The sequence below is a fragment of the Syngnathoides biaculeatus genome, chromosome 14 (assembly GCF_019802595.1).
Source record: "Syngnathoides biaculeatus isolate LvHL_M chromosome 14, ASM1980259v1, whole genome shotgun sequence".
NCBI lineage: Eukaryota > Metazoa > Chordata > Actinopteri > Syngnathiformes > Syngnathidae > Syngnathoides > Syngnathoides biaculeatus.
In genome coordinates this window covers 6,435,111-6,447,361 of record NC_084653.1, presented here as the reverse complement: position 1 = coordinate 6,447,361, position 12,251 = coordinate 6,435,111, and the positions used below count along the sequence as shown (strand labels likewise).

The 12,251-nt window shown below is 40.7% G+C and overlaps 2 protein-coding genes across 2 annotated transcripts; both read right to left on the bottom strand.

Moving 5' to 3' along the window:
* Window positions 1-422: 422 nt before the first annotated feature.
* LOC133512496 (gamma-crystallin M3-like) lies at window positions 423-2,214 on the bottom strand. Its single transcript, XM_061842203.1, has 4 exons — window positions 2,204-2,214; window positions 1,097-1,118; window positions 778-1,020; window positions 423-695 (listed from the first exon to the last, which is right to left on the bottom strand). The coding sequence occupies exons 1-4, from the start codon at window positions 2,212-2,214 to the stop codon at window positions 423-425; spliced, it is 549 nt and encodes a 182-aa protein (XP_061698187.1).
* A 1,539-nt stretch (window positions 2,215-3,753) lies between these two features.
* LOC133511720 (gamma-crystallin M3-like) lies at window positions 3,754-4,471 on the bottom strand. Its single transcript, XM_061840587.1, has 3 exons — window positions 4,433-4,471; window positions 4,114-4,353; window positions 3,754-4,029 (listed from the first exon to the last, which is right to left on the bottom strand). The coding sequence occupies exons 1-3, from the start codon at window positions 4,439-4,441 to the stop codon at window positions 3,754-3,756; spliced, it is 525 nt and encodes a 174-aa protein (XP_061696571.1). The 5' UTR covers window positions 4,442-4,471.
* Window positions 4,472-12,251: the final 7,780 nt, after the last annotated feature.

Genomic DNA, 12,251 nt, shown 5'->3' with positions numbered 1-12,251 from the left:
GACACTCTAAATCGCCCACAGGTGTGATTGTGAGTACAGCTGTTTGCCTCCATGTGCTCTGCGATTGGCTGGCAACCACTTCAGGGTTTACCCTGCCTCCTGCCCGTTGACAGCTGGGATAAGGTCCAGCACTCCTGCGACCCCCGTGAGTATAAGCGGAAAAGAAAATAGATGGATAGATGGATGGATGAATAAGAAAAAAAAATCAATCTGCAGTGCACTCAATCTGCAATAGGTGAATCACGATTTAGTGAGGGAACACTTCTCTAGGTTCTCATCAACAATAACGTAATACACTGTAATTTCTTTGTACTTTTATGAAAATGATGATATTGTACTTGTGCTTCCTCAGGCAGACAGGATGCATTTTGAGAACAGTTTTATTGATGCTATGTGCAGTGAAAAAATCCACAGAACAAGGTTTAAATGTCCATGATGCGCCTCATGCTCATGATACCCATGCTGCTTAGGCCCAACTCTTTGAAGCTGCGGTACTCCCCAGGCCTCACGTACATCATCTTGCCCCGGAACTGGGGGTGCTCAAACATCAGCCAGTGCCCCTCCATCACCTGGCAAGACATGCAGTCGTTCATGCGGAAGCGGTCCATGATGTTGTCACAGTCATCCTGCAGCTCGTGGGACTGGCCGCTGAAGTTCTCCTTCTCGAAGATTTTCATTCTGAACTGGCCTCTGTGCTGCTTCATGACAGGTTGCACATCTCAAAATCCATTGTTGTTCTTGATTAAGGAAATGCTTTGTGAACCTTATCTTGCCTACCTTTGGTATAGCACGGCAAGACCTGATACAGTCCCTCATGTCCATCATGCTCATTGAGTCGGCGTACTCGCCCCTCCTCATGAAGTATTGATTACCTATGAAGTTGGGGCGCTCATAAACCATGAAACAGCCGTTCTCAACGCGGCAGGACTGGCACCTGCTCAGGTAGGAGGACATGTCGGAGCAGTCACTTATGCATTCATAGGAGCGGCCCTGGAAGTTCCTCTCCTCAAAGAAGGTGATCTGGGAAATTGATTCTTGTGTTTAAGAACGATTAGAAAGAGACTTTTTACATTAGGCTATGGATGTGTGCGCTTACCCTGCCCATGGTTGTGTTGGCTCTGTTAGTTCCTCAGAGAACTGTGGTGTTGCTTTGGTGATGACGCCACTGTGTCTTTTATACCTGACCAAACCCAAAGACTCTGCGGCCACTATTGTGTCTGACGCCCTGACACAGCAACACAGTATGGAGGCCCTATGGAGTGTCGAGAGGCATTTGTCACATTTCCACTTTCATTGAGTGCCAGTAAAACTTTAGAATCACAATTTCCCCTATGGAAAATAGCACAATGAGCATTTTTGTAAGGCTTCCAACACTGAGTGGAACATTACCATCTGATTTACTCAAAACACACCACATGTCACTCTGATCAGTAAGCCGACAATTTATTATGCATGCGTAACCTTTTGTTCACCTACAACAATAGTCTGACACATCCGTATACAACGCACCAGCTGACAAACAAAAGTGTTTTTTCTGGTGGATTGTGGAGGCATGTGGGTATGTACACATGGATATATGTCAAACAAATGGGGAACCAAAGTGACAATTGTGTTCTGTAAAATGAGGTCTGACTGAAGTGACCTGTGATGTCATCAACTGGGTGTGAATAGTAAAGCCACAAACTCTTTGGACCTTAGAATAACAATGTTTATGAAAAATTTCTTTAGTGAAAATGTTGAGGGCATTTGCATTCTCCAGTGGAATCTGATCGAAATTCCAGCTATTGCCAGGTTTACTGTACCATTATGCAAGAGGACCTAATAGTGACTGACAACCAGAGAATAAAGTTTTGGGATATAAATTCCTGACAAAGGTTTCTCCAATATGCATGACATATTGGAAGTTAGTGGCCAGGGAGTGAGGGACAGTGTGTTCAGGGACACACAGAGCTTGGTTGTTCTAGCCTGATAATGTTTGTTGTTGGACACAAATTATTTTACATTATGTAGGAGGAGTGGTGGTAGGCAAAGTGACCCAAATACAAGAAAGGAGCTGACAATTCCATGGAGGATAAGATATATATTTTTTAAACAACAACAACAAAATGATTCAAACAGAAATTGACAAAAACACTTTTTGTTTGACGAAAACATGTAATAATGAACCAACTAGAATACTGAAAAAGACACACTGAAAATGTACCTTTTTGACATAGGGGCTGTTCAGGAGATGACTGTTTTAGTGAAGTGATCATCAGGTGAAATGATGAAGTTTATCACATTCCTATGAACGTGTAAAACTTGAGCAACTTCTAAAAATGTCTCTTGCTATGATTGTTCAAATGTTTTTCAAAATGAATGCACTGAATATCACTGAAATGAGTGGAAAAAGAATGTAGAATTCATCCACCCATCCATCCATTCAATAATTTTCTGAGCTGTTTATTCTCACGAGGCCCGTGGGAGTGCTGGAGCCAATCCCAGCTGCCATCGGTCAGGAAACATGGTACACCTTGACCTGGTTCCTAGCCAAACACAGGGCACATGGAGAGACACAAGAGTTGGACTCATGATCACTTCTGGGGCAATTTAGAGTCTTCAATTAATAATAATTAATAAATCATAATTAATGCATGTCTTTGGGACGTGGGAATAAAACAGAGTGCCCAGAGAAAACCCATGCAGGCATGGAGAAAACATGTAAACTCCACACAGGCAGGGAAGGGATTTGAACCCTAGTCCTCAGATCTGTGAGGCCAATGCTCTACAGCTGTGCTACCATGCCACCTGTAAGTTTCATGTGTGTCTAAAAACATATGGCTTTTTTGAGACCGTAAACGCGTCAATGAAGTTGAACCTGGTAAATTACTGAAGACTTTATTGGCTGCTATAATAGACTGTATAGTTTATTTTGATACAGAGATGATACTTTTTGTACCCTGATTTTAGCTTTCTGTTTTGATAAAAGCGTGTATCATGAGCTTACCAAAACATTTTTTTGAGAGCAGATGTTCGTAATGATTCTGACTTGTAGTTTCCTCTACACTCCTCAGGGGAAGAAAAATAACACAGCCTGCACCTCACAGTCACACTGCATCTCTTTTAGCTTTTTGTCTCTGAGTCCTCCATCCCACAAGGTGCAAAAAAATGATGAATCAAAAATGCAGTGACTCCAAAAACAACTGTAGACTTTTAAAACGTGTTTCCCTGAAATATAATGCAGCAAGTGGTAGAATTATGGTATGGTATAGCAGATGCCACGATTGCAGATGCCATGCCAAGATTCATGGACCATCTTGAAAGAACTTGAGCTCTAGCAGGGTCAGTTCAGACAAAAAAAAAAAAAAAACACAAGGAATTTCATTTGTGGAAAAATTCCCATTGTGTGAACATGCTAGGTTTCTCCAATAATCCTTGATTCTGTGGTTAAGTCTCGTGGTTTTAAATAGCCCCCTGTATGTCTTTGGAGCCCTATGAAATCAATCCAGCAGCAAGTGTCTGTGCAAACATTTCTGTGTCAACTAGATAGCCATGTTTTATTTCAGTTGTTCAGTTTTATTGTGAATCTTAACTGATTTGTGCTGTCTCTGCGATTTATAGCATGACCATTTGAACTGGCAAAAGTACTGTAGATGGTATAGAATGTTGTCTTCATCAGTGGTTTCAACCCCCACAATTGCAGCTGATTAGAATGAAGTAAAACAAAACCAGAATTTAGAAACTCATGTCATTTATTTGGCCAATGAAGTACAATTAGCATGAATCGGTGATGCGTCTCATGCTCATGAAGCGAGTGGTGCTCAAGCCCATCTCCCTGAAGCTCCGGTTGTCACCGGGCTTTACAAAGAGCATTTTCCCACGGAGGTTGGGCAGCTCGAACAGCAGCCAGGGGCCTTCCAGGACCTGGCACGACAAGCATTCGGTCATGCCAAAGCGCTCCAAAATATTCTCGCAGTCATCCACCAGTTCGTTCATCTGACCACTCAGGTTCTCCCTCTCAAAGATCTTGATCTTGAACTGGCCTCTGTGCTTTTTTTTTTGGAGGGCAACAAAACCAGGAATTAGTATAAACAGTAGGAAAACTTGTGTAGCATTGCTGTGTTTTAGACCTACCACAGGGATCATGCGGCAGGACTTAATACCACTGCTCAGGCCGATCAGACTTGTGCAGTCGGAGTACTCGCCCCTCCTCAAAAAGTGCTGGTTGCCCATGAAGTTGGTGCGCTCATAGATCATGAAACAGCCGCTCTCTACGCGGCAGGACAGGCACTTGTTCAAGGTGGACAGGTCAGCACAGTCGCTCAGGCACTCGTAAGAGCGACCCTGGAAGTTCTTCTCCTCAAACAAGATGATCTTGGGGTAAAAAAAAAAGAAGCAGTTTTAAATTCCTGTCATAGTAAAGTGATAATACCAGTGGTGGTGGTTTACCTACCTTGCCCATGTTGATGGTGGTTTACTGGTTCTATCAGAGAACTTTGCTGGAACTGATACCTCTCTGTCTGAACATGCGTCATTTATACCTGACAAGAGACAAAGACTGTGTGCCCCCTATTGTCTAAAGTCCTGAGCAAGCACCCGACTTTAAAAGCCTATAGAGTGTTGAATTGCTTGCACATACCCAGGGCGTCACAGTGTCCACACAGAATTTTCTTTTGACAGGAGTCATGAATTCCTTTTTTTTTAACCAATTAAATGTGAAAATATATAGAATAATTGAATGTTCAAACTGGTACTGGGCTCTTTAGATACACCTACCCTCATAGGTTTTGTATAAAGTAGAGACTTGTATTTTCTAGACGTTGCTAGTCCGAAATTCATTAGCAGGATCCATCCTCACAGTAAACATGTGTAATTATTACTGAGACTATCCAACCAGGAGTATACTGTATAAAGTATTACACCATCAGTGACCCTGTCAATCAAAGGGTCTCTCTTAATGATATTGGAAGCAATGAGTCAGAGGTCTCTCAATAAACAGTATAAATAGTGTAGATCAAGTAACCTATGTATAGTTAGAGGGGGCCAACTGTTCTTATTCAGATGGGATATTGGTAGTACTGACTGAACTAAATGTAATAGTTATCTGAGATTGAAAAGGTGTCTCCTTTAAACGAGATTACAAATTAAGCACTTTTTAAAAGAAAGCTCAGGAAGCCCTATGAAAGGGTATACATAAATTCTTGAAATGAGATTAAAAAGTGGTTGGAACTGGTCCTTTATAGCTGCTGTCTCATTTTCTCATGTTCAAACTGATAAAGGTTATGTTCCGTACATTTTGGGTTTCAAAATTTTCAATATTTAACATTTTTAAAAACTGAATTAATATCGCTTCTGATTTTCTAATCAAAGAAACCTCAAACTTTTCTCAAACTAAACTACTGTACATTTTACTGTTGGTTTTCTTACTACTGTAGCAAAAGAAAGTATTTTGCCCTCAGATATATAAAAATGAATCAGCATTTAATAGTAAATCTGAAGTTTTTCATTTAGGACATACATTAAAGGAGAATTACATTTGAATTGAATGCTTGGATTCAGCTCAATATCTGTTTACCTTAACAAAAAAGTAAGTTTCTTTCGGCTTGTCCCTTTCGGGGTCGCCACAGCGTGTCATCTCAGATGAACGCACAAATGTTTGGCACAATTTTTACGCCGGATGCCCTTCCTGACGCAACCCTTCTCAGGGAGTGGAGGCCCCAGTGGGATACGAACCCACAACCCCTGGTTTATCAAATCAGTGCTCTAACCACTGAGCTAGAGGGCCTCCCTTCTGTTTACCTTAACAACAAAACACTAAATACTTTAGGGGGATTACATCATTTTATTTAAAAAAAAAAATAAAAATAGGCAGCACGGTGGCATATCTGGAATCACAGTTCTGAGGACACAGGTTCAATCCTGGCCCTCCCTGTGTGGAGTTTGCATGTTCTCATGCCTGTGTGGGTTTTCTCCAGGCACTCCAGGAAACCACCTACATCCCAAAACATGCAACAATAATTGGACACTCTAAATTGCCCCGAGGTGTGATTGTAAGTGCGGCTGTTGTCTGTCTCTATGTGCCCTGCGATTGGCTGGAAACCAGTTCAAAGTGTACCTGCCTGTTGACTGCTGGGATAGGCTCCAGCACTCCCTTGACCCTTATGAGGATTAGTGGCAAAAGACAATGGTAGGATAAATAAAAATATGACCAATACTGAAATGTGTCCTCTAACGGCCAAACCTCAAACATCTGCTGATACAATTTAGTTGCATTAATCCACACTGCATCACATGCTTTTGAAGCAAGTGATGCTCAGGTCCTCCCTGCACCTGCGGTATTCATGTACACCAGGGTTGCTCAATGCGTCGATCGCGAGGGAGTCTTGGTTGATTGCGGGACGCCGTGCCAAAAAAAAAAAAAAAAAAGACGTCAGCCAACGTTCCCTCTAAACCAGTGATTCCCAAACTGTGTGCCAGGGTACATTAGTGTGCCGTGAGCGCTCTTCAGGTGTGCTGTGAGAAGTTATTCAATTTTATGTAATTGCTAAAAAAAACACGTGTTCCAAAAAATAATGTATCTTTATTCATCTATTTATGCCAGTGAGGCACAATGACAGACAGAACAAAAAAATCTTCTTCTATTAGATGGCAGGAATTAAATACAGTAATTAATCGATCCATTTTTGGTGACATTTACTTTTGTTGGTGTGCCGTGGGATTTTTCAATTGTAAAATATGTGCCTTGGCTCTATGAAGGTTGGAAATCACTGCTCTTAACTGTGCGTGTGCGCAATTGTGCACTGCTGATGCAGTCTCTTCGTAGATATTCTGCATTTACAAATTGAAAGTACAACATACAGCTATTCAGTTTGTGGTATTTTGCACTGTGATTCAAAGAGTGAGAGATGACTGGTTGCTACATCCAATGGCACAATTCACATACGTACTGTTAAAAATAAAAAGAAGCCGTCCCTGGTTTCTTTTAGGCGGCACATGGAACTTTCTCTTACAACTGCTGCTCCGCCACACTCTCTTTTTCCTAGTTGAACTTACATCCCCACCCCGCACTTAAAGACGTTCACTCATAATTACATATGTTAGAGCACTTACGGAGCCCATCAATGTGTTTTATAATGACACTGACCACCACCGCTACTTTAGTTAGCAACACAGTCTGGGGACTGTTGACCAAGACAAGCCAGACATACTGCTTATGTTTATTTTCTATATTAATAGAGAAAGTTAAAAAAGAAATGCTGTTGTTTTAAGATGCAATGACTGTCGGAGTATGTGAATAATCGAAGAAAAAGTGGTTAAACTGGATGAGATTTTCTCTTTTTTGCGTGGGTAAGGTCTGGTCTGAAGCTAAAGTAAAAAGTGCAGGAAGAAATGGTGTGTAATTATAAATTCCACCTTGGCACAGCCTTACACAGGATGAAACCACACACAATACAGTGCACACAAAGCTAATGCTGCATTGTAAATATAGAAGGCAACATAACATTCACCTTAAAACGGTTTTGGGAGCATCATCATCACCATCAATTCCCCCCCAAGATAAAAGACTTTTGTGCTCTAATTGGAAAAGTTTAAATGGGAAGTAGTACTCCGACAAATGATCTACTTGAATGCCATTTCATGGGAATACCATGACAGGACCTGATACATTGTCTCATGCCCACCATGCTCATAGAGTTGGCATCCTAGCCTCCACTCATGGAGAGCTCATTTTCCATAAAATTGGGTTGCTTGTAGACCATGAAGCGGCCTTTCTCTGCCCGGGAGCACTTGCTCAGGAAGGATTTCACTGCTGGTCTTGAAGGAACAACCCAGGAAGTTTGTCTTCTCATTAAAAAAATCTGGAAGACATGAAGTTCCTTGATGAGTACTGTGTAACTTTGTATCTGGTGATTTATCTGTCACGACTACATACCCGGGGTTGTGGTCTTTTGGTATCTACTCGAGATTGAGTTGGCATCTGCTGTGTGTTCATGTGGCCGAAAGTCGTTTTGAAAACAAAGTACAGAGCTCCCATTGTGTGCAACCCTGAGCCAGCAACATAGAAGTCGAGTGGGGAGTCAGGCTACAAGAGTTATGTAGTGGAAATGCATGGACTGTATGCTTGCACTTTCATTGTCAGAAATTCAAGAGATGCATCCACTCGTTATGTATCCATCTTCCCAAGTGTGAGCTAATCACTATTTGATGCATATTTTCTTAAATATCACTACAATGGTAAAGATAGTGTTTTTGCCACAATCTTTTTCTGACACCACAAGTAAGGAGGCCATCTCTTTGTGGATTTTTATTACATAGAGAAAGAAAAGCCTTTGCAAAGAGAGGAACTTAGACTTAAGTCTGACGAGTTGTCACACCTTACTTAAGTTCAGCCTAAAAGTCGTTTTGTCATATTAAAGTAAGACAGACTAAGACAAAACAAGAGTTATCTATGTCCAGCTGCACCAAATATGATACACATGGATTATTTGCTAGTTTTGCTATTCTGTTTGCTGTGGTGTGATAATGTTAGTTTCAATATGACACCATGAGTGTGTACATCGTCAGTAATGACCTGCCCACACAGGCAATGTAAGCTTTTTCTGCTTACAGATGTGAAATGCAATTGTTCCTCACTGTCTTGTGAGCGCCATTATATGGTAGCTTACATACACACTAAAATATGTGCTAGCGTACATGCTAACAAAATAACCAATGTGTTTGAGTGTACTTGATTGGACAAGTCACACAATAATTGTCCCCATAAGGGATGCTGTCCATTTTGGAGAAAATTTAGGACTTTTAAGTGCGCCCTATGGTTGAAAAAATATGGCACATATCACAGTTATATAATAATAATTATATATATTACATTATTTCATAATATAATAATAATACTACAGCCATTATTTGAACATTTTTGTTATTTGTGGGGGTGTAAGAAATGTAACACCTGCGAATAATGGGGGAACACTGTATACGTAAAACATAAATCTGGCAACACAGTTCCCCAATCCACTACTACTACACACACCATTAAACAATCGCTCAATACGCAAACATAAAAAAACAATAAAAGTCATGAAAGCACTAAAAACTAAACAAGGTACTAAGTACCAATGTCAATGATCCAGAAGAAAGCAAAAGTAAAGCAAAGTAACTAAGGAGTAAATATTATTGATTCAGAAGATAGTACAGGTTTTCGCACAAATCAGTTTTCAAACGAAAATTTCGAGATTTTTTTGCTTTGGTTTTCAAACAAAAATCGGTATTTGAATACCCCGACCAACTGACCCACGACGATTTGTAGGGTTAGGGTTAGGTTGTGCTTTCAGACGCACCCCTGAAAAAAAACAGAAAAGACCGCATGCTTGCAACCAGTTGACTCACACACTGCTCTACTCGCGGACGTTTCCCAGTAATGTAGTGACATTTTTTTCTTCAAATTGAGCAAAATTAACCCCCGATCATGGCTCCAAAGAAGGCAAATGGAACTGCTGGTGGTGAATAAAGGAAAGTGGTGCGTAAAACCATTCACTTCAAGAAGGATTTGATATCACGAATCTGGTGTGCGTGTTTCCGAGCTATCGAAGAAATATGGCCTGGCGAAATTGACGATCAGCACCATCCTGAAACAAAAGGATGTCCTCAAAGCAAATGATGTTGCTAAAGGAACAGCCATGTTGACCAACCAAAGCCCACAGATCTTGGAGGAAGTCAAAAAGTTGCTTCTTATTTTTGTGAACAAGCAGCAGTTAGCTGAGCATAGTGTTGGCAAGGAAGGGATTTGCGCCAAAGCTAGAAATCTGTATACTGATTCAAAAAGAAAAGACCCCAGTCTAGTTCCTGAGGGCTTTGAATTCAAAGCAAGTTGAGGATGGTTTGAAAATTTCCGTAAAAGAAGTGGGATACACTCCGTTGTTCGCTGCGGGGAGGCTGCAAGTTCAGACCAGGCCGCTGCCGAAAAGTTCAAAGCCGAGTTTCCCTGTTGTGTCAAGGCAAGAGGACTACCTTCCCCAGCAAGTCTTCAACTGTGATGAAACAGAGCTATTCTGGAAGAAAATGCCACAAAGGACCTAAAGGACTAAAAGTCAATGGAGGAGGCTGAAGGCAGGAAATACGTCTCAAGTGGTGGTATAAAAGCTATTTGCGCTAAATGGAATGACATCCATAATTTTGTAGAACTTCATCACCCGAATAAAGCTGAGTGTTGCAGAGCACTGCAAAATTTTAATGATGTTGTTATAAGCCACTTCAGAAAAGTGCTTAAAAGACAGCAGAAACAAACGACATTGGATTCGTTCTTAGGGAAAAAGGGCGAGTCAACCCCAACCGAAGACATCTGAAACTGTTGTTTTGCATTGCTTCTTTTTTTTTTGTTTGTTTTTTTGTTCGTTGTTTTTTGTTTCTCCCTCTAGTTGCAAATTTTTTAAAATGTTATGTACTCTCTGTACAAATAAAAAACAATTTGTTTTTTTCCCTTCATTAGTGGTTGTTTAAAGTTATGCTGCACTTTTGTTAATAAAAAAAAGGGGTGAATCGCTACAGATACTGCAATGCACTCCCACCCTAGCATACTCTACTACGCTAGAGCATACATTTAAGCAAAAAATAAATAAATTTCTTAAAGGATTTAATTATATAAAGTATTTAAACTCTACATGTATTTCTACTATGCAGTTTATTATCAGGAAAAGCTACAAAAATCACTCATTCATTGTAATGGGAAAAGTGCTTCGGTTTTCAAACGTTTTGGTTTTCAATCAGCCTTCTGCAACAGATTGTATTCGAGAACCAAGGCACCACTGTAATTGTAAAACAAAGCAAAAATATGAAAAATTAAATAGAACATCATTATGCATCAATAAAACAACAACCCCACGGACATCCAGAAATTCACATAGCCGGTTTCAGACCATCTATCATATGCGGGTAATTGTTAAGTATGTAGCAGACTCAGGACAAGGAACATGAACAATGGTCGACATAATCTCGGCAGTGGGACTGAGGGAAGAGTTCAGGAAAATGTCTGTCAGAGACAGAATAGTGAAATTGTGAAATCTCAAACAGGGACAGATTCTGCATTGGGTTAGTGATGGTGTTGATATCTGCCCTGCGACTGACTGGCGACCAGTTCAGGGTATAGTCCACCTTTTGCCCGAAGCTAGCTGGTATAGGCTCCAGCTTTCCCGCAACCCTTGTGAGGATAAGTGGCTTGGATAATGACAGGACATGTCTACATTAAGAGCACATTCTCAAAAATGACAGCACCTGTTTCATTGTGAGTGGTTTGGGCATGTCAATAATAGTCTGGATTCGAGCTGGAGAAAGCATCTTCCCTTGAAGTGTGAGAATGTATCCTAGAAACTTCACCTCTTCTGATAAAAATTATAGTTTTGATAAAGATGCCATGTGGCCATCTGACTTGAAGTGTTTTAACAAAGCAATTGCATCAGTCTCACAGTGTTATTATTTGGTAGGTGCAGCAATCAACAAATCAGAAACATATTGTTGCAAAGCTGTGCCCGGTGTGAGTGTCAAAATTTCAAGACTGCAGGTGTGTACCTCACAAAAGAGGGTGGGGCTGCACGTCATCCCCTGGCACAAGTGCATCCAGATGTACTTTTCCAACTCAAAAGTGAAAGTAAACCAAAATTTGTAATGTTTGTGAACTCGAACAGAAGAAAATGCATTCGAAGGATCAATAACTGAAAAACACTTTGCGGCAGGTGAAATTTGGCCCAAAATGGTATAAGGGTTTGGCACACAAGGAGCTGGAAGATTTATTGCAGCATTAACATCTTGCAAATCTTGAACAAAATACCATTTAGTTGGCTGACCTCAAGGTCAGAATTTTTTTCACCGGAAATCTCAGAGTTTGAACTGGTCAATTGTCACATCGTACAATTATTTCAGCTTTGATCAGTGCTTCAAGTACCGAATACAGTGTCTGTGTGTAATGCCGTGCTGACACCGATAAACAAACGGGTGTGTGGTGCTGAAATGACAACACAAAAGACAGACAGATGCGTTGGAGTTAGTGAGGTTGACGCTGCTCAAAAGTCATCATTAAAAAAAATCATTGCCAGGCTAAGGCTTGGCTTTGTCGACAAGCATGATTTATGGATTATGCCCCCCCAACTATTGTTTTTTTTTTTAGTATACACACCTACCTGTCATTTGGAACCCACGAACTTCTCGTCCATTGCACCCGTGAAATTCATTTTTTACTACAAACCTTGTCTCTTGCAAACTTGTGATGGGTAAATCCATCC

Coding starts and splice junctions, on each gene's coding strand:
- LOC133512496 (XM_061842203.1), bottom strand. Junction 1,021..1,096: donor CCAACACAACCATGGGCAGG/GTAAGCGCACAC, acceptor TCAATTTCCCAG/ATCACCTTCTTTGAGGAGAG. Junction 696..777: donor CTTGCCGTGCTATACCAAAG/GTAGGCAAGATA, acceptor GTCATGAAGCAG/CACAGAGGCCAGTTCAGAAT.
- LOC133511720 (XM_061840587.1), bottom strand. Junction 4,030..4,113: donor CCTGCCGCATGATCCCTGTG/GTAGGTCTAAAA, acceptor CAAAAAAAAAAG/CACAGAGGCCAGTTCAAGAT.